The sequence below is a fragment of the Argentina silus genome, assembly GCF_951799395.1.
Source record: "Argentina silus genome assembly, chromosome: 2".
In the NCBI taxonomy this organism is placed as follows: domain Eukaryota; kingdom Metazoa; phylum Chordata; class Actinopteri; order Argentiniformes; family Argentinidae; genus Argentina; species Argentina silus.
Window position 1 is genome coordinate 16,650,409 of NC_139656.1, and position 22,908 is coordinate 16,673,316.

The 22,908-nt window shown below is 41.6% G+C and overlaps 2 protein-coding genes across 2 annotated transcripts; both read right to left on the reverse strand.

The window, feature by feature from the left end:
• Positions 1 to 417: 417 nt before the first annotated feature.
• On the reverse strand, positions 418 to 12,982 carry tpcn2 (two pore segment channel 2). Its single transcript, XM_083692299.1, has 25 exons — positions 12,642 to 12,982; positions 10,892 to 10,947; positions 10,726 to 10,802; positions 10,138 to 10,315; positions 9,435 to 9,551; positions 9,203 to 9,309; positions 8,478 to 8,550; positions 7,693 to 7,792; positions 7,368 to 7,433; positions 7,137 to 7,201; positions 6,866 to 6,975; positions 6,600 to 6,681; positions 6,360 to 6,446; positions 6,084 to 6,203; positions 5,800 to 5,859; positions 5,433 to 5,561; positions 5,237 to 5,286; positions 4,883 to 4,982; positions 4,538 to 4,609; positions 3,528 to 3,601; positions 3,138 to 3,243; positions 2,659 to 2,741; positions 2,205 to 2,286; positions 2,009 to 2,100; positions 418 to 1,330 (listed from the first exon to the last, which is right to left on the reverse strand). The coding sequence occupies exons 1-25, from the start codon at positions 12,790 to 12,792 to the stop codon at positions 1,252 to 1,254; spliced, it is 2,316 nt and encodes a 771-aa protein (XP_083548425.1). The 5' UTR covers positions 12,793 to 12,982; the 3' UTR covers positions 418 to 1,251.
• A 334-nt stretch (positions 12,983 to 13,316) lies between these two features.
• Positions 13,317 to 22,066, reverse strand: nadsyn1 (NAD synthetase 1). The gene is made up of 21 exons (XM_083664831.1): positions 21,855 to 22,066; positions 21,539 to 21,599; positions 21,231 to 21,347; positions 20,829 to 20,882; positions 20,626 to 20,715; positions 20,418 to 20,469; positions 20,171 to 20,259; positions 19,610 to 19,727; positions 19,209 to 19,340; positions 18,810 to 18,881; positions 18,383 to 18,507; positions 18,028 to 18,076; positions 17,763 to 17,865; positions 17,313 to 17,481; positions 16,752 to 16,887; positions 16,424 to 16,530; positions 15,992 to 16,123; positions 15,818 to 15,887; positions 14,560 to 14,688; positions 14,115 to 14,291; positions 13,317 to 13,868 (listed from the first exon to the last, which is right to left on the reverse strand). Exons 1-21 carry the CDS (start codon positions 21,937 to 21,939, stop codon positions 13,830 to 13,832), a joined length of 2,106 nt encoding a protein of 701 aa, XP_083520957.1. The 5' UTR covers positions 21,940 to 22,066; the 3' UTR covers positions 13,317 to 13,829.
• Positions 22,067 to 22,908: the final 842 nt, after the last annotated feature.

The following is a 22,908-nucleotide window of genomic DNA, read 5'->3' on the forward strand; positions in this document are numbered from 1 at the left end:
AATAAGAGTCATATTCTATTCCACACATACAATATGAGCAGGATTCCTCCTAGCTGGAGATGCATGCCTCAGGGGGAGAGAGCTAGCTAGCTAGACCTTATCAGGAGAGAGTATTGTAGGCCTACAGTATGCATGAGCAGGAATCCTCATTCATGCTTGTCACTAACTTCCCTGCTGACAAACATGAGTTGTTGGTTATCTCCGGAAGTCCTGAGGGCCTCAACCAGCACATGTACAGTTTTCATGGGCTAACTTCAAACTTACACATTTAGTCTCAACACAAACGGTCTCACAAGACCCCAGCAACATGCCTCTGAAATTATCAGATGGATTGTCAAATGTTGAAAATCAAACTTTCAGATAGAACAGACCAAAACAAAACTTAGATATGAAATACAAAACATTGTTTTACACATTTATTTATAAACATAATAATGTTTAAGAAATATTTCATAAAATAGTGACTGAGAAAAAAATCCCATCTTATATAAAAAGCACAAATTAAAGCATTCCATATTTTCCCCAATAAAGCTTTTATATATATATATATATATATATATATATATATATATATATATATATATATATATATATATAAAATGCAATTCAACTCTATTTACATCAAAGCAGGACACACAACAGATATACAGTAGCTTTCACTCAGCTTTCAACACTACCCATGAAAACAACATCACACAAAGTGGTTAAAATGTCCATAAATAAATAAACAATACCAAGCAAGTATTTCCCTTTGTACTCCCCATTAAATACATTTCTTAAGAATATTGCAGTTTTTTTTTTTTATGTTATGGTATACAGTGATTACCTTAAACAGGCAGTAAGACTAAGCATGAAAAAAATGCTTATCTAACCCAAGCATCATATTGTATTGCTGGCTAGTCACACTAAAACCTCTCATAGAAGAGTGCAGTATTGAACAATTAATGTGTATGTACTGCTAATTTTATGACATAAAGCAGGTCTTATTTCACATAAGGCTGGTTTATGACTAAAGGCAGTCCCAAATGCTTCTACACTGATAATTCTGAGAGTCTTTCAGTGTTTTGTGACGAAAATGACAAAAACGCATCAACACAATCAGAATTGAGAGAACCCAAAACAATTGTCCATTTAGTGCCTGTGAGTTCCTGCCAAAAGCATTCACACAATATTAAGGAACGGCACTAGCCCTGGTTGGACGTACTGCAAGGTGGTGTAAGGTGGTGGTGTGGTGGGTGGAGGGTGTTGGGGTCACAGACTGAGGTGAAGGTGTGGGTGCTGGTGTAGTTGGCTAATCAGCTCTTCCTCTGTGGGCTCTTGAATATGTTCTCTGGAGGGAGGCGAAGTCATAGAATAATATAAATTAAAAGGTGGGAGGGGATGAGAGAGAGTTTATGTGTAATATGTTTAGAGACAGGTTTCAACTTAAAGCGTAGAAAAGCGTACCAAAATCACACCTTCAGCATTTCTGCAGCCTCGCAGTATACAGTATGTCAGTTTTCACGAACAGAGCCAAAAGGCAGGGTGAGTGTTTTTAAAAACAATTGTACAATGCAAGGCGTTAGGGGTTAGCCAGACGATTCAAGAATCCATGAAATATTTGTATGTTCTGATTAGTTTGTTGAAAGAAAGAATGTTCCAGTTATCATAAAGCACGCCAAACATACTGCCAAGACCAAAAGCACGCCAAATCTTCTCAGAAGAGTGAGACAGTTTGCAAATGTAACTACAGTACAACTCAAGTTGAAATCAAAGAGCATAGTTATAGGCAATGCCTTTTAATAGCAATGGACACACAGGCAGAAAATAAGACTGCAATGAGGGAAACGATGCAGGCAGATCCACTCACAATGAAAGAATCACAGGTTATGACACAGAACTGCTGAGACCAACACAAGCAGAGAAAAGAGCATCCAACCAAACAAACAAACAAACAAACAAACAGGAGACAATGGACAAAGAGCCACAGCCAGAGAGAGCAGAGAGTGGAACACATGCTACCACCTACTTGAACATCAGCTGGACAGTGGTCTCATAACCTGTCCTCTCCACGTCTATCACCGAACATGTGACACAGCGGTCCCACTTGTAGATGAAATTCTGTACCGTGAAACAAGGGTAAAAGAGGTAAAGTTATTGAAAAACAGAGGTAAAATGATTGTATGTTTATACAGTACAATCAGGGTATGGTTAGGGTACCATACCTCTAGGATGAGGGCCACAAACAGGTTGACCCACATGACGGAGGAGGTAAGCCACCAGGTGACAAAGTAGACCTTGGACCACCTGGGCAGAGGACATGAGTTACCTTTACATGAACAAATTACTCAGTACAATAACTCAGCTGATACACAACTACTTAGTATCTCCTTTAATAGGGAAGATGAACTGACCATGCATGCCCTCCAACCAACCAGAAATGACAATGGATTAAGGGACAACAGGCGTTTGCTAAAGACTACTGCCAGGGACACAATGTGATAGTATTGTCGATGTGAGTGAGAACGTGGACCTTATTCAAGGAAAGCATAGACAACATGTAAATGACTGATGAGTTCAAAAGTGTCCACTGCTGCCCTCCAGTGGACAGATAATCTGTCATGGAACAGACAGTTGGATCATCAGTCAGTGTATTTTACTACACTGGGGTCTGCTTACTCTGTGGTGTATCTGGAGTAGGCATCCATGAAGACTTGCCAGTTATTCACCACCATGATGTTGTAAAGGAGAACAATGGAGGACTGAGAAAAAAAACAGGGAGAAGAAAAAGAAGGTTATTTCCCGTACTGGCGAAAGTAAACTCTATTCAGTGCATATGCCACATGCTAGCTAGCTAACATGCCAAACCTTCTTTATGGGATTATCCCTTTAATTGTCTTCTGCAAGCCCTTACAGTCAAACACTACACAGATGAGTCATAGGGCAGTATTACAAACATGATTTGTTTTACAGTTCCATTCTCTCCTACAACCCTTTCTCATTAAACCAGTCTCTTTTCATGGTAGACATGGCTATGCTGAGAATGCTATCATTAAAGTTGGAGCATTGGCCTGGAACTAAGCCGTCCCCTGTGTTCATGAGCCTATGATTCAGTTTGATGGGCTGAGTGAGATGTGATACGACCAGACGGTACCCACAGCAAAGTCGTCAAAGTTGTTTGGCCAGTAGCCAAGCTGTTCATAGGAGCCACACTCCATGGTGAAGTTAGTTGTGATGTTTTCAATGCTGGAGTTGGAAATGACGCTGGAGAAGAACAAAGACACAGCAACGTCAATTATAACAGAAGAGAATAGAATCAAACAGAATAGAACAGATTAGAGTACAGTAAAGTAGAGTAGAGTCAAATAGAACATCATTATCTATCTGATGATGGAAATGTGTCTATTCACCTCAAAGATAATAAATAATCTTATGACACATAATCATACATAACTTCACACAAATGTCATAATAGCCTATCATAGCATAAAATAATATAAAGCGCAAGCCTCTAATGATAATTGTGACTGTACCATCATGTTCTGTACCTTATTTTTTCTGGTGCCATGATGGCACCCTGGAACAGCCAGATTCCAAGCACAGCAAACACATAGTACACCACCTACAGAGAGGAACCAGAAGCATGTCAAATCAAATCAAATCCAACTGTATTTGTCACGTACATTGCATACAGCTGTAATTGATATAGTGAATTGCTTTGGAATCTTGCTCCTCGATCAACAACAGGGCAGGGGGGCAATTGAGCAGTCTTGTGGCCTGTGGGTAGAAACTGTTCTGGAGCCTGTTGGACTGGGTCTTTACTGGGTCTGCATGCTCCAGTACCTTTTGCCAGAAGGTTTGCCAGAACAGACAGAACAGGGCGTGGCTGGGGTCCCTGATGATCTTCCCAGCCTTCCTCTTGCACCTCTCAGAGTAAATATCCTGAATGGCTGGTAGCTTGCGGCCCGTGATGGACTGGGCTGTTTTCACCACCCTCCGTAGAGCCTTACGGTCGAGGGCAGTGCAGCTAACGTACTAGGTCGGTGATACAGCCAGTCAGGATACTCTGTGGTGCATGTGTAGAAGTTTGTATGGATCTAAGGGCCCTGCCAAATTTCCTCAACCGCCTGAGGAAAAAAGGCGAGTGTGGTGTGACCATGTTAGGTCCTTAGTGATGTGGACACCAAGGAACTTGAAGCTGTTGACTTCGGCCCCTCAGAATCAGATGGGGGCATGGTTCCCCATCTTCTTCCTCCTGAAGTCCACGATCAGCTCCTTACGTTTTACTGATATTTAGAGAGAAGTTGTTATCCTGGCACCAGTCCGCCAGGACTCTTACCTCCTCCCTGTAGGCTGACTCGTTGTTTTTAGTGATCATGCCAACCACAGTGGTATCATCAGCAAACTTGATGATGGAGTTGGAGCTGTGCATGTGTGAGCTGTGATGATGAGGCCCTTGTGGTGTTCAGTAAACATATACACTACAGTATAGGAATGGAATACATACTGAATAGAGTGAAAACATGGATTCAACAACATATGTTATGAAGTCACTCACCACCAGTATCCCTGCAAAAGCCCTGAGGTTTTTCACCAAGTCAACCAGTGTACTGGCTACAAGGGCCATCAGCTACAAAGAATCATAGAAATATAAGGATGGCCATTACTAGACATGTTGTAATATCACGTTACACACTTGATATCAGCATGACTTTAAAACAGTACAATGATTACTGATGATTACAATACAGAAAATATGAGCTAAAGGCAGATAAAACAAGACAGACAATTCTTACCACTAGGTGGCACCAAACACAACAGTCTCATCACATTGCCTATTGAGTCCACTGAAACGGTGGCTTTTGATTTCCAACCACTGTCGCTCAGAGGAATCAGCACTCACCTTGATGTCTGGGATGATTCTGAGGAAGCGGAAGACGATGAGCATGTTGACGAGGCGCACCATCTCCCACAGAGACATGAGACCACGCAACGCAGGGTTCCTGGGGGACAACACACAACATGTCCAACAACCTCTGAATAATACCATCATTATATGGATATTTGACATTGAACAACCTGCATGCTACATCAAGCATTGCATAAACCTGTTTTTGTAGCTATTAGAATAGCGTATCATATCACATCCCATCATAACAACATATCCATCAGGGAGAGAGAGTCATTTCCTCATACTTTGAATGTATTCATTGAGAGCAATAGAGAAATAACCATTGAGAGTGTGAGAAACACCAACCATTCAGGATAAGGAAGCTTGTAGGTGGCAAAAATTGAGATCTGGAGGACCTAAAAAAAGAAAAAAGAAGATGAATTCCTTATAGTTATAATAACGATATAACTTAGTTATATATTGTGATATACTGAATATGACAAAGAGAGGGGCACAACAGATCTGTTTTCTTCTCATCTATAAGGAAGAAAGTATCTCGTACCAGCAGGAGAACCGTGAGAAGTCCATCAAAGATGTTATTTCTGTATGACAGGTAGCCTTTCCATCCAAAGGCAAATATCTTCAAACCCATCTCAAACATGTAGTACAGAATGAAGAAACAGTTGATGACCTACATGATTGGAAGAAACAGCAGTTAGCATGGAAACACAGGGTACTCATGAATTATAAACTACAATTATTTCAGAGGCTTTGTCCAACATTAAATGGCTGGTTCAAAAAGGTGAAGAATATATCAAATACCTATAATCAATTTTGAGGGAGGCCTTTTCTGTTCTGTAATTAGTGATAGTGAGAAATCATACTGTAAATGTGAAATGGGAATATAAACACAGCAGGTTATTAATAACCTCCATGTAGTAGTCATCCCGCTCCTCTATAGTCTTCTCTGAGTCCAGCACCAGGATGGTCTGCAACGCACAACAATGAATTACTCAATTCATGAATTTATGCTTTGGCAATGTTTCTTTGAATGTCATGGCAATAAAGCATCATTGAACTACACTGAATACATTTGAAGAAAAAAAGTGGCCACTGAACCAAATCAAGTTTCTGTATGGAAACTAACATTAAATCAGAGCTGTGAGCTATCCACATGATGACGTACAGTACTGTACGTGCCTGTTGGACTTACACATATAGATATGACATTGGCCAGGGCCACAGCATTGCCCAACACAGTGATATAGTAGTGGCTGAAAACCAGCTGCAGCCTCTGGAGGAACAGGGACTGGTACTCCGGCTTGGGAGGGTGCTGCAGGAGAGATACGGTGACAATGAATGCTCCTGATCATCACACCAAACAATGTGTAGAGTTATGATACAGTAAAGCCAATCCACATATGCAGTACCACTGAGACAACCCTTTGCTATTCCCATAAGTAAAGCAAAGAACGAATGAGATGGTTACCTCTTTGATGCGATCCTTGTCCAGCTCATCATAAAGCTTCCTGAAGGCCTCCCATTGGATGAAGCCATCTGAGAACTGCTGCACTTTCTACAGAGGAGGGCAAGTAGAAGGGACAGGAAGAGCAAGAGAGAGACAGAGGGGGGAGGAAACGGTGGCACAATCAGAGAGAGTTGAGGCACTGCACATTTCTATGTGTAAGTGAAGAATAAAAAGTGAACATAGTGTAATCTCCTGGCTCACCATGATGATGGCTTGCCTGTAGTAAGACTTCATTTGGACCTTCTCCATGACCTGTAAGACAGCATCCACCCGTACTTGCTGTCTAGGAAAGACAAAACGTTGGACAATGTAAAGACTTTACATTAGACTGTGTGCAAATACAGTAGTTAGTGAGCTCAGAGGTCACTCGGTGTGTGTGTGTGTGTGTGTGTGTGTGTGTGTGTGTGTGTGCATGTCTGTGTCTGTCCGTCTGTCTGTAGAATGAGACTGCCAAGAAATTTACTTACACTTGCTCCTCTGTGTTTGCTTCATCTTGGCTCCGCCCTTGGCAGGACATGACCCCGAAGGCAGCTCTGATGCCCAGTCTTCTCCTGATGATGGACGTCTGGACAGACATCTGACAGGACAGAACAGTAGCTGGTTATAAATGTTGATATTTTTTCAGAACGATAGCTTAATATGTATCAAAAGTGAGATTGATATGCTCTAGTGAATATGCAAGAAATCTATATAGTATGAATCTGCTACTGTACCATTAAGGACAAGTGTTGAACTCACCAGCAGGTATCCTCTGAACTGGTTGTATATGATAGCAGTTAGCAAGTTCATCAAGAAGTAGGTTCCTGAGAGAAAAAAACAAAAAACAAAAATCAAGTTTGCAAACAAACAGAAAGGATTGTTGTTATAGTGAACAAGTTTATGTCATAGTAATTAAACAACAGATGAGCAATTATAATCAGACTTAGTTCAATAACTTAGAAGTCAGCATGTTCATTCGGTGGGGCTTACCAAATCCACTGAAAAGGATGAAGAAGATAGAGTATCCTCGATTCAAGGAGTAGGCAGGAATCATCACTGTTAAAATAGTTAAGATAGGTTTAGGTCAAGGAGTGAACCATACAATACGTAGCACTGTATTTGCTACATACTAATTGACTAATTAATACAGACTAATTGTAAACAGTAATTATATAACATATTTCCTGTACTGTAGTTCTAGAGAGATAGGCATAGATTCACTCTCCCAATGCATTTCACGCTGACACAACTGGATGCCCAGTGTAATAGGTATTGAGTTCATTGATATGACATACAGTAAGTACAGTGAACTCACCATCAGGGTTGTTGGCAGTGGTGAGGAGGACCAGCAGAGAGGAGAGAGAACGGGGCAGGTCTCTGAAGTAGGTCTCCCACTCCCCATTGTTCTCTGGGTTCTAGTAACAGGGAGAAGAGGTCGCTTTTTACCAACAATGTCACCATAACAATCAATGGACAACTTAAGCTTTGACGGTTGTGCTTTATCCTGGCTGAGTAAGGAGAGGGGGGCTATAGACTAAGCACTGCATCAATTGTGTGTCATTTAAAGAGACACTTTGGCAAAAACAATTGGGAAAAATCCACTTTTAAATAGTCTTAGGGTCCTAATTTGCTGGAGCAAATAGTGCTGGGCAAAGCAAAAATACAACAACTCGGAATTTAGCATGATTGTTATTGTACCTTGTCTTTAACAATGTTTCTGGGAAAACGCTGATTATTCAACCAGAGGTTTTGTAAACAGACTGAAAATGTATTTGCATATCATGGAAACACTAGACACACTATTCAAAACTCCCATTGGATTATTTTCCATTGTGTCCATTAGAAATATTTAACCCTAACCCTAACCCAATTGCACCCATTTTATACATTTTTGCACATGCAAATTGGAGCCCTCAGTCTTTCAATCAAGGTAGGTGCAATGCTATACATTTACCACTGGGTGGTGCTGTAAGGTCAGTCAGAGCCCTAACCAGGTGTATAGATAGACAGTATCAGTGAGGTGTGTGTAAGGGCATGTTTAGGCTTGAAGACAGGGTGTCAGCGACAAGAGTACAGTTGTAGAGTAAGGTGTGACCGCACCGTTCCTTTAGCAAAGAGCAGCATGCCAAACATGGTGAAGAGGCAGAGGTGGAGGGCCAGGAGCAGGATAACACTGGGAGGAGAGAGAGAGGGGAGGTATGTTAGGACTTGGATGTGGCCAACACGCGCGCCTGCACACACACACACACACACACACACACACACACACACACACACACACACACACACACACACACACACACACACACACACACACACACACACACACACACACAGACACACAGACACACAGACACACAGACACTTCAGGACAAGGACAGGTATCATAAATTGGGCTAGTCAAACTAATGAGTAGAGGATAAGGTTAGTAATGCATTAGCTGACCAAAGATAATCAACATAAATTATTTCATGAACTGAATGATTACTCATACTGATAAGGTCTTCAATAAAGCTACTTATAAAGCCAACAATATATCCACTCATAACATTATATGCTATGCTTATATGATATGCTTTATCACTTCTCGTGTGGATGATTGAAAATACCAATACAGTATATCTTTTCATTGTAATGTTTAATAACAAATAGCCTACGGGAACATAGTGGGTTTTACATGTACTAACACATGACCGCAAATATACCCATCTGTACAATTTTGAGGAAGTATGTACACATTCAAAGAAGTGAGAGTGCTTTTGAGGACTTCTGATTTAGTGATTTAACTAAGTGTTGTTGTCCATGTAAATCAGTGTACACGGTACCTGGCTATCTCTGGGAGGGTCCTCTTTATGCACTTCAAGGTTTTCTTCATCAGGGAGGAGTTTTGGAGGAGGAAGAATGGTCTAATGAGTCTCCTGACTCTTAAATTCTACCATTAAAAAAAGGGGGGGGAAATCAGTTTTTGGAACACGAATCTACCTTTCTACAAATACATTAAGAAACTTGACTTGTTATGAAACAATTTGGAAACCAATAAATTGAATGTGAACTCACCTCATCACAAACCATGCTCAAAGACAATGTCCAATCAATGACAGACGCTGAGATGACCAGGATGTAGCTAATCAACCACTTGTTCTTCCGGAACTCCTCCCAGCCAATCAAATAACTCTAAGAACAAAATAAATCAAGTTACTCCACACTGTAAGACCCAAAGATATATATATTTTAAATAAAAACACTGTCATCTCCAACTCTAAGTCAAACCATAGGCGAGCGAGCGAGAAAAATTAGCTGTCTACACCTGGTCCATCATGTTGAAAAAAGCTTAAGAAACTCATCAATGATTTACCAAACGGGTAGAGATTGAAACTGTGTAAATCAATGAGGTGACAGCACACATGGGATACTGTGAGTGAGCGAGCGAGTGAGATAAATAGAAACTATGTGGCCGTCTCACATGCTCGCCTGCGACTGGTCTGAATACCCCACTGGATCATAAGGGGGGAAATCTCCTTTTCGTCAACACTCGCTCACATTTCGTGGAAAGTGTGAATTCAAACTAATGCATGACAAAGGGATAAAACAATGCCAATAGATGTGAATGTGAAAATGTTGTTATTGGCCATTTGGACTTCATCTTAGTAGTGGGTAAATTAAGTTAGAAGAGGCTGGTATTGTTTGTAATAGAAGAAATATACAGTAATAAAAGGGTCAGAGACAAATACTTCATTGACTAATGGCTACTACTGGTTACCTTGACAGTGAGGTCGAGAGCGAAGACCACCAGACAGACCATCTCTATGCTCTCGGTCAGGCCACAGGGAGGCTCCCAGGAGGGTGGGCGAAAGCGGGGGTCTGATGTGTAGGAGAGGGAGGAGGGTCTCTCGATGAAGGCCAAAGCCAGGACCACCGCGATGATCACACCCAGCCCCCTTAGCAACATTGGCATTTTGGGAATGAGTCAAAACCTCAAGAAAAGGTCAGACCTGACACCTCTAACCTACGATGGAAGATGTGATGGTGTCTACACAGTCATAACGTGCAAGGGAGCACATCTCACTTCTTTATGAGAGTAAACCACATAGGAAGCAAACAGGTTCTAGCTTACTAAGAGTCATAGTGAAACAGGTGCTAATACTAGTGTGTGGCCATGTGTTTCAGTGAAGCCCATTGTCGAGTGTGCAGTAAGTAAAACCCATCCGAGTTCAAATAAGGAAGGGTAATTCTTTCAGATGTGGTAGGAGATATTATGACAGGCTGGAAAACCATCAGATTGCCCAGAAAACAAAGACATTGATAGACATACATATAGTCCACATGAAAGGCCAACACATTGACTTACCATTGACATATCCTGGAGTAGTACCATCTGTACAGACGTAAGGAGCTTGCATCTACCCGATGATTGATAGAGCGGTACTAAAGACAAACATATTACATTGTGTTAACAAAACAGCATTTTAGTAACAGGTGAAAGTCAAAGTAATTGATTCAAAAATGTTTCTTACCTGTATGGCGTCCTCAATAAATACAATAGCTTGCTGTAGGTTGAGGTCCTCATCATCTTTGTAAGAAATTAGAAACATTATAATCCAAGAACACAAACAAACAGCCTATAGTAATAGTAGTAGTCTGATGCATTTAACTCTTATCTTGTCAACACTTATGAAATGAAGTGAAGTGAATGAAAACAAATGAAAGTAAAACAATGTGTGCTCCTTCTTCTCTTACTACCTGCATCAGTGGCCACTATAGTAATGCCACAACAATGACAGTTAAACAGACAAGACTGCAGGCCTGTGTGTACATTGAATTCTACCTATTTGAATTGCCTTGGGGGAAAGTATTTAAGCATGTACACATACGAACATACTGTTCAGAACACAGTACAGTACATTCTTTATATTAAAAAAAATCAAATCAAAATCAAATCAACTGTGGGTGAATAGTGTGTTTCAATCATCCGTTCAGGCACATATTAAATTACCCTCCTCTGATTCTGGTCGTTCATTCCACAGAACTGATAACGCCTAAATGTCAACAACTGGACTGTGTTTGCTTCACTGGACTCTCCGACAAATTACATTATAATAGTCTATTTTCAGTGTCGGCCCACAACAACTCCTCCTATTCATATCGCTATTCTTGTCTGTCAAGAGGCTATATCATCTCCGGAGTTTCTCTGTCGCCATCTAACCTACTATCACTGTCTCTCTGTAAGCTGTGTATTGTATAAAGAAGAGCTACCTCTTCAGTACAACAGGATGTGACAAATGGCCAGGGTTTATCTAGGGTACTGCTAGGTCAACAGGAAATGGGACAATGTGAAGTTTAGCATGCGTTCTTCCCAATATTGGACAGACAGTTGATAAACTGTTTAGTGTACAGTATACTCAGAATGTCATTGGCTTGTTCATCTGTCATGTCACTCCACCGGTCTCAAATTGATTTTCCCCAGTCAGATAGGCTTTGGTCACATGAATGGTTGATGTCGTTTCAATTTCAGATGACTATTGTTTCCCCTCTGTACCTTGAATGACAAGTCCTGCCCCTGGAGCATACTGTATGCTGACACTGACAGAAGATGACTAACCTCTAGACTTTAGTTTCCCTCTACAGCACCACTGCTGACTACAATGTGTCATGGGTGGGTGTCTCTGACAGGGCAACTTTTCCAAGGAAACACCTCAATGCAGTTGCATTTTAGCAAGTCTTCCTGTTAATGATTACTATTGCGCTGCATATTTAGTGTTGAATTAACAGATAGGTTAACAAAGCATATCAATGGATGCTGATGTACATTAACCTTTCGTCCAATAAAGAATCCATAACTATCCTGTACAGAAGTAGCCTATCAGTCAATATCTGTCCCCATGTGCTGAAAACAATGTAGTTTGATTTAAGACTGATCGTTCAATGGATCAGATGCATTGCACACTGATAAGCGGCAAGCAGAGAGAGAGAGAGAGAGAGAGAGAGAGAGAGAGAGAGAGAGAGAGAGAGAGAGAGAGAGAGTGTGTGTGTGTGTGTGTGTGTGTGTGTGTGTGTGTGTGTGTGTGTGTGTGTGCAAATAACGTTGAGTAATATAACACAATAGTTTGCTCAGGTTTATATATTTAGGTCTGTAATTATTTATCCCTGGATATGGATACAATAAGTCCAAATAATTGCCTACGTCTGTGATGACGGTGTGTTACTGACATTTGCATATTTTACCTGACTCCAAAGTTGAGCTGTGGCTCATTCACCTTCACTTACCCCCTTCGATAGAGCAGGACTCCCCAGCCACCGAGTAGGCTAGACGTCGCGATTTTGGGGATTCCTTGTCAAATTGACTATTGTCCGGGTGGGAACCGTAATCTGGCGAACCACGATTAATGCTTCCAGTTAGTAGTGGCTCCGATTCCATCCAGCTGATTTGACAACTAGCGAGAGTAACTTGTTTACACCGTCCGTACCTCACTTCCACCGATAGAAAAAAACACAACCTTTGAATGTTATTTGGGTATAGAATAAAACGTCAAAGAGCCAGCGCAATGACCTAAAACATGATTTCTAACAGACTAATCTCCATGGTTCGCATTTTACTCACAGTTCCTCCTCTCACCACAGCATAACAAAGGGCAATCTTTTTTAAGGAAACGTCAAAACTTGCTCACTCCTCCTCCCCTGTCTTCAAGTATCACTTTTCAAAAGCTGGTGACTCACCGCGCGCAACTCAAAAGCGTCAAGGACTCCAATCCAGTAAAGTCGTGTGCGCCTTCTCAACCAAGTGGTGGGCCTACTTGTCAAAAATTATAACGATTTTTTTGTCAGCCCCCCCTACCCTCACCTATTTTGGAATTTTGGTGTTATTTCACTTTGTGTCGCTTTCAAAGCACTTAACTTCCTGTTCACCTCGTTTTAGTAAATAAACAGGACAGCGTACAAGGCTAAAATGTTTAATAGCCAAACAAAACATCAATATAAAAACAAACATATAATGTATTCGAACCTGAAATAGGCCTACTTATTTATTAGATTATTATAGGACATAGTTAACCCCCTTATAGCCAACATATTGGCCTTTAGTTTCAGTCAATTCAGTCAATTCCATCATCAACATCAACATATTCAAGTACATAGTTTTAACAGTGTAAAATCAGGCTTCACCAACCCTGACAAGAAATACTCATTTTCAAATGGGAAATACTGAATAAGAGCAATGAGTTTAGAACTAGTTTAAGAATACAATAATAAGGCACAGACTAGTGTGTACAGTAGAGTAAGACCAGGTGTAGCTTGTGCTGTGGTTCTCTAGTACAACAGAGGTGGTTCAACTAGGTTAACACAGTCTTGTGGAATGCAAACAACCCAGGTTTCAAACCAAGTCAAACTACCACCACAGTGCTCATTGTCACAGTTTAGACAGATTATTTGGTATGTTGCTCAGGCATTGCGGACACATTACAGATGATGGTCATTCCGAGCCTCCATTTGGGAAACCTGTGTATGAAATAACAATAACTATTTTAAAATCATATACAGTGGGTTATTAAAACATCAACTAATAACTTGCTTATTATTCACAATTTAACTACAGAAAAAGCAAACAAAGTAAAGCTTGTATTTAGCATACTAAAATAACTTCTACCAATACAGGTCATTAATCCAATAAAGCAGAACAGTTCAATCACTTGAACTGTCAGCCTATGCCAGATCAATGGTAAATGGTCACTTATAGACCCCCACCTGATTATCAATGCATCTGAATTGCCAGGACCAGCGGGTGTTGTAGAGGAAAGGTCTGAGGTCAAAGCGGTTGTCATCAGGGCCATAGCTCTCGGCGTGGTAAGACGGAGTCACAGTGGTCATCTTGTGTCTGTTCACAGAGTACATCTTGAAGAAGTGCTTCACCTTGGAGGCTACCTGGAATGACAACAGTCACGACAAAAATATGTTATTAGTTGTGACTGTTTTACAACCATGCAAATAAATATCATAGGCAAGACGTAGGGTCAGCCATTATCAGATGCTGTACAGTGTAGGCCTATCGAGGCACTGTGCTGGATCATGCAGTGTACGAATACTCTTCTCTATCATTACACTTTTTCCCCCTGTTTTCCAGGGTTGACCTCTGATGGTGTGAAAAGAGGATGTGGCGTAGCATTGTGGAATACGCAAGGAGTCGTCTGACCTGTAGAGGGGAGAGGGCTTCCCTCCATGTGTGGATGAGTTTACAGAACATGCTGTACGGTCCACACTTGGAGATCTTCCTTAGTCTGCCAATCACAGACAGCTCAGAGTAGGTCATCCCCATATCCGACTGGACACACACACACACACGCACACACGCACACAAACAGGGAGAGAGGGAGATTATGGTCTAATAGCTAATAACTAGCATACTGTACCATTTTGAATGAAGCAATGTATTGGCCATGTATTCTATGTAGTATGCAAGTAATATAATATAATATATATGCCATTTAGCTGACGCTTTTATCCAAAGCGACTTACATTGCAGTGAGTGCATACATTTCAGTATATATGGTCCCAGCAGGATTCAAACCCACAACCTAAGTGTTGTTAGCGCCATGCTGTACCAACTGAGCCACAGAGGACCAAGTGTGGGTAATGGAACTTGCCAGTGTGTGAGAGGGGAAAAGGAGGAAGGAGGAGGTCAAATTACCTCATAACAGGGCTTGATTTAAACCACTGAGCCACATGCACAGATGACATCCAGGCAGAAACATTAATCTCCCAAGCTTGGGAGGTGGTATATATAGCCTGAACACCCATAATGGGACGTTCTGTGACAATCAACACAAGGCCAGGAGGGAAAACATGACTGGACAATGACAACAAATATTCAAGCTGAAGAGAGCAAATGATTTCATGGTATGACTTCTACCATATTAGTCTACATACAGAATGGAACGTTTTTGATACAGCAGGTAGGTAGGCCTACTGATAGAACAAACCTCCCAAAACATCTTCCTAAAAGCAAGCTGGTGCATAAAGGTGGTCTATTCTGGCAGTGTGTGTGTGTGTGTGTGCGCAGAGTGTGAGAGAGTGCAGACAAAAAAAAACATTTGATAAAAAGAGTTGACACTATGTGGCAGACCTACACCCCAGGAAAGAAGATAAGTGAAAGTCAGCGAAATCAGAGGGCCTAGGAAACTAAGACATTGGTATTCCCCTTGTCTGGTATACAATCAATAAATGAAATCAATGAAAGTCCCAAATAACTGTATGTTAAGATATTCTCTAAAAGGAGGGTATAGCTAGCTGAGAGCCCACAGAAATGATTGAGGCAAACAATTACTGAGACAAACCCTAACCCTAACCCTAACCCTCTCATGCTCTTGTTGAATATGTACCTCAGTTTCGACTCTTAATAGTATAGTATAGCTAAAGCTAGTATAGCTTTTGTAGTGGTGATAAGGCATTACCTCATCAGTCTGAGACACCTCTCCGTCAATAAGAGGCTCCAGTTCTGCAGTAGGAGGGGCAGCCAAGATACTACAGAGGACAGAAACACCGTAGCTACAATGACTCACCTGACATTAACATTACTCTTTACAGTATATACCATCACAGAGAAGGAGAGTAGAGTAGTGTGTCACCTTCTGAGGGCGGTGAGCTGGAACTGTTCCACACAGTACTGCAGGAAGCTCTTCAGGTCAGTCTTACTGACGCCCCCGATGGGGTTGATGTCAGCACTGGAGCAGTCGTACTTGGTGAAGTAGCCAGTGAGGCTGCAGGAGCGAGGGACATGAAAGAGATATAAGGGTCAAGAGAAGGGTCATACAGTAGCTCTCTCTTATTTGTTCTCACTGTTACTTGACTCAGTTTATTGTCAGACCATTGTAGCTTGTTGAGGTGAGAAGGCAAACATTCCTAAAATGGGAAGCTACTGAAAACAAGTACAAGTTGACTGAAAACATCTCTTTTGCAGCAATGGCCTGGGGAAGGGTTGCAGGGGAGAGGAGAGGGATAAAAGAGCCAGTTGAAAGCTGGGGGTGATTAGGTTGACATTGACAGCCTCTACCACTCACCTCTCGTCTACATTGGCTGAGCCCAGAACTAGGAGGCCGCCAGGCTTCCCCTGAGCCCACAGGCTGAGCTGAGCAAAGAGATAGGCCAGGATCATCCTGATACGAGCCTGTGGGGGAGAGGATATAGTGTGTGTTAAACAAAGAATGAACACACACGCCCGCCTGCCCGCCCGCATGCCCACCTGCACAATTGCTGACTCAGATCAGGCCGTTTAACTGAAACACATATGTGTGAAACGTGTGGTGAATGTGTGTGAGTTGGTCAGCAAATGGTGTGAGAAAAGAGAAGAGAGATGCAAGCAAGAAAATATATAGTTTCACAGCTAACCTGCACATTCTGCAAGGCAAGGTTTTCTCTGGTGCTTCCACCATTAGCACGGAACTGGGGCCACTTTCCCGTAACCATGGAGAAGATTCCCAGCATGCCTTTTACTGCCATGTCAATGTTGATGTTTATGTGTGAGCTGAATAAACAAATGTGTACAAAACAGAACATCTGCATCACTTGCATCAAAACATGGTTAAAACTATCATTGCAATCACATTGCAAACACTATCATTGTGGTTGCAATCACCCAGTCATTGCAAACCCAGTCATTGAATGGTTACATTTCTCCAGCCCCATCCCTCAGCTACCAAAACAGTGGCATGGAGAACCCTTTGTTGTTGTTTGAATCCTAGATTTTCCCCTTTAAACTGTCCAATAATTGTCTGCCTTTTTGGTCCAATGCCACAATAGCCACTATAAATTCCCACATTGCTAAAAAAAAAGTGCTACCAAACACTTGAAGAAAGAAATAACACTTTTATACCTGTAGGTATTGTATTGCTAGCCTTTGCTATTCTATGTTGTGTCTATATACTCTATGAAAGGACCAGCGAAGCCCACCTGCCAATCTGATTGGCCAGATCCTTGGCCATGTTGCGGGTGCCCTCTGAGGAGTTCTCACTGGCCATGTAGCAGGTGATGAAGAGACGTCCACACAGCTCCTGTGGGTCCATGGGGGTGTAGGACACATCACAAACCACCTGCTGGACATCCTCCAGCACCTGGCTGTCTGAAGCACAGAGAGGAGAGAATGAAGGACCCATGTTCATAAACTGCAGGGTAAACCATTACAGTTTAAGTATTGTCATATGTCAGCATAAGAGAATGCCATGCACAGTATAGTACTGTATCTCTCCACAAGTGCACTGTCACTTGTATCTCTCCACAAGTGCAACACAAGAGGACAAACTGTAACTGACGGTCAAAGAACAATAGCTGCCATTGACTTTTATGAGTGTGTGCTTATGGTTTTCAGTTTAGTTCCACAGAGAGACAGGCCCCAGTACTCACTGCCGTCTCTGACAGCCTGGCAGACCAGGACACACATGGAGTAGACGATACAAGCTGTAGAGCCGCTGTCCACACCACCACTCAGGGGCAAGAGAAAACCAGCCTGGAAAACAATTACACATTAACTAATGATATTTATGTATCAATGTGTCTGTTCATTAATCTATTGATTTAATCATTTGTATGTTCATTCATTCATTAAACTATTAATTTATTCATCCATCAATCACTATAATTTTTACCAGGTAAATATAGCAGTGCTCACCTGCCCACTCCTCCTCAGGTAGTCCCACAGCCAGCATGCAGGACCCAGGCTAAACACACCATAGGCAAGAAGACAAAGGTTTAGTGAACAAACAAGGTACAGTACACAACATGAATCAAGTCAGTGTACTGTCTGAGAGGTGGGTAGTATGTCACATGATCTGGAAACTAGCATATAAAAAAACAAGTCTTTCCAGTTTTACAGCAACTTCCCTCAGGTTTTTTCCCTCTTCTAACTGGGATCGTCTCCACCAAAGACAGACGACTCAATTACAGACACAATATTAGTAGCAGTCAGGGTAAAATGAAAGTCACATGTAGAGCTACTGTATACTGTAGGCCTACCAATCCCATACCTGATCTCTTCCTCAGGGGTGTGGAACTGCCACTGGATAGGCTGGTGAGTGGGGAGGTAGATGTCTTCTTCATCAGACAGACAGAAGTCAGCTTTGACCCGGTGGCAAGGTTTGTGCTCATACTCCTGGACAAATAGTGAGAGGAGGACACCTCAGCAAATGATACAATGATACAAATGGTAACAATTAGAAAATCATGGGAAAAGCAGGCTATTTTGAGTGTGTCAATAACTGCAGGGGAGGAGGTGAAGAGACACTCCCTTAAATATTGTAGGCATGGGAAAGGAAAATATATCAGAGAACACAACCCTGGAAAAAGGACCTGAATATTGTAGTGCATTTGAGTAGCTCTGACTTATTTGAGTGGTCAGTTTCAGTGGGAATATAGTGTATTTCTGAAACCAAGATGGCTGCTCAGTGAGCTCACCACGTGTGGGTGGCAGTGCTCCCCTCTGTAGCTGCGGACATCTTCCAGATCCAGAGTGGCAGTTAAAACTTCCTGCAACACACACACACACACACACACACACACACACACACACACACACACACACACACACACACACACACACACACACACACACACACACACACACACACACACACACACACACACACACACACACACACACACACACACACACAAAAGGATCTTTGCCATGTTTGTTATTGGGGAGGTTCCATATTACCTAAGACTAAACTTTAGAATGTCAACACTGGGGGCATTACAATCTCCAAACACTAAAAATGAAACTGAAAGAAAAGGCTGCTTTGGGCTTGCAACATGTAATACCTTTATGTTACAGTATGTTTTTCCTATTCTTACCACTTCATCCAGAGAGAACTGCATTCCCTGGGCCACAATGTCCCCATTGATGGCGATCATGGCACAGCCATCATAGTAGAGTCTGTCTCCATCACAACCCTTCTGGTTGGCAAACATGTAGATCCCTCCACTCTGCAAAGGAAAAGACATTACTAACTATACCACACAAGGAGGAAACTTATACTTCTATACATCTTAATATGATCACTATAATGCAAAAAAGACATCTGATTTTGTCTACTGGACATGGTTCAGTATCATTTAATTAAGAAATAAAACAGTGCCATCTGGAGGTTATTGTCATAAGAGCATATTACAAGCTAGTTTTGTTTTCAGATCTGAATTCTGACTGCACATACACACATAGTGTGTGTGTGTGTGTGTGAGTGTGTGTGTGTGACCTTGGTGGTGGCTGACTTGACCAGGTTGACTCTGTGGTCAGCCTTGCGTAGCTCATGGTAGCTGGCGGAGGAGTTGGTAAAGATCTCCACACCATCCAGACCCATGTCCACATGAGGGCTGTTGAGTACATGACATTTACAGTACCTACTATAACACAAAATGTGTCTTAGAAGAAAATGACATCCATTAGATCACACAAGCAATGTAACAACTATGAATAGATCTCAAATATATACTTCAAATCCATTCAATACAAATTGTGATTACTGATTTAGTGAATTATTCGTAAATTCTTCTCAGCTCTGTGCCCTATTGAGATTGTGTCTGATCAGTAACTAACTAACTAGTTTAAGTTACTGATCAGTAACTAACTAACTAGTTTTAGTTACTGAATAGACACAATCTCAATATGGCACAGAGCTGAGAAGAATGTTATCTGAAGGTCTCTTTCTTTCTTGACTCAGCAATACCTGTAGATTTACTTTATTAATACAGTATTATGCAAACCATCCCTGGATAACTACAGGAAGAGATGGTTAACAATAAACAAAAGCCTCTACCTCCTGGGGTTCCACAGCTCAGCACAGATTTCACTCCCGATGCAGGTGTCTTTGGTTGAGAGGACACAGTCACCAAATGGGACAGTGGCCTTCAGGAGAGGAATAACAGCTGATATTATTGATAGCTGCACATACTTGCTATTGGTTGAGTTTCTCTTTAAATTAAGCAACCAATAATCCTCTTATCACTGATCTGTGTTAGTACACACCAAAACCCCAGGGTAGGGAGGAGAGACATTGCCCTTACCTGTCCTGTCACGTCCTGAATCATTCTAGGAAGGAAATACTCCTCTACATGTCTGTAGAAACCAGATATAAACAACAAAACATTATAAAATGTCAAGTGAAAAACATTGATAGGGCCTAAATTCTGAACAGTTAACAATACTACTATGTCAGAGGGTCAGAGTAGTTTTATTCAAATAATAGTTTCAGTGAGCTGTTCACCCTCCCACCTGAGTTGATTCCAAGGTGAGAACCAACGGAACTCCCTATTGTTCCCATAGTTGGCGAGTAACATTTTGGGTCGGATCAGCAGTATTTTCCTTTGAAAAGAGGGTAAAAAAGCACGACAAAAAATTCAGATCCATTGGTACTGATAAAAAAGTAAACATACTTACTTAGCGTGCTTTCAGGACTGCTAATTTTAGAGACTTACTTGTTGAGGAAAATAACTCTGCAGTTGTAGCGAACATTATGATGCATGATGGGCCTGTGAGGGACATATAGCGCAATATCCACATGTTACTGAAATGTAATTTCTACGTGAGAAGACCTTATTTTCTGATTCATGACAGTTCAGGCACAAACGAGTGCTGAACTGCTACACCCGATCACAAATTGATCCCTAGCCCCCACACCTAAGCACTTGGGGAGAGTTGAGTGGATTTGTGTGGGCAATAGGTAATACAGATACACCTTGCTCTCTTCTAGGCTTAGCCATCCTCATATTCCATACATCTATCCAATCCTCTCAGATCTCCACATATACAGAGACGGTAGGGGCAGGGTGTAGGGGATCAATTAGGGATCGGGCATTAATGCATGAGGTACCACTAACATTCCCACATCACAGATGATGTCCTGAGTGACAGGGGACTCCAGCAGCTTCCTCAGGACCTGGAAGCAGTGTAGCAGAGTGTCCGACTCATAGAAGTGGTCCGCACAGCCGTACCCACTAATGGTCAAGCAGACAAGAAAGGGAGAGGCGAGGGAGAGAAGAAGGAGAGGTCATCACATAAAACTGTGTTGCCAACTAATTCAATGCAAATTCACTGAGCTTTGAGAACGTCAGAAAAAAAGATCATGAAAATCGCAACAGGTATAGCCTATATGCCGTATACAGTCAATGAGGAGGGGGAGTAATACCATATTTCCAGTTCTGGTCCCAATCTGTATTTTGCCCCTTGAGACTTGGCTCTCTCAATGCCTGTAATGAGAAAACATGTTTGTGTCATGATAATGACCGATTTGCAAGATTCCTATTGAGAGCTCAGAATCTGCAAAGCAGGAACCATTGTGTATCCAATAGCCTATGCCTGCAACGCCATGTGTGACCTTTAACGAAGCTCTATTTATGAATGCACTGAAGCAAAGAGGGAGACATTGTATCTTCAACTCATGCATGTATGCTCAAACATGCACCCTGTAGTGTAGTTACCCAATCTAATTGATCAGAACTTACTTCTCAGGATTCTCTCCAAGTTCCCGTCAAAATCTAGCGCCCACTGATTCAATGAGCAAGTAGATAATATGACCTTTCGCCCCATTTCCTATGAAGCAATATTGCAACAAAGTCACTATGATCAAGAAGAACAGAATGAGTAATACAATTGTACGTTCTCGGGTGGAGTTACTGTAAAATTCCAACTTCCATAATATTGAGCTGCAACGTTGTGTCACTTTGATCCGGGACACTGCTTACTGCACCTCCCCAGTTATTTATTTAAAGAGACAGGAAGTTATTTAAGACACCAGCTGCTGCAAACACCGGTGCATTTAGTTCTACTACTCTTAATGCTACAACTACAACTACTGTAGCCTATGTGTCCATAATTCTTAATTGAAAGTGTGACATCCATAAAGTATTGACAAATGACACGGTGAAAGATAATCCGCCAAAATCAAGGGTAGCCCAGTGGCCCACCGCCCAGATTGTGCAAAGTTTTGAACTGAAATATCACTCTCACTCACTCACACTCACACTCACTCTCACTCTCACTCTCACTCACTCTCTCACACACACACACACACACACACACACACACACACACACACACACACACACACACACACACACACACACACACACACACACACACACACACACACAATATAGCAATTCAGATTAATTAATTGATTGATTGATTGATTGTTAATGCTGACTCCCTGCGTGGATTAGACAGGGAAGATGCTCTAATGTTGTTGATTAAACGGCGTTAAGAGCAGCATTTCCAAAAGTTGGTACCGTATCCTTGAGTTTTTGTTTTCTATTCAGTGATATTTCTCGGAGAACCCCTACTTGGACGCTACACTGGTACTCCTCTACATGCTGTAAAATAGTACGTGTTATACACAAGTGGAATTTCACTACACAAACCACTTTATACTCCACCATGCAATTATAATTTAAATTATAAAAAAAAAATTGGGGGGGGGGGCAATTGCAGAATTATTAATCCAAAAGGATACCACATATGTATTAGTGTTAGTATTTAGGCGATGTTGTGAAATGTGAT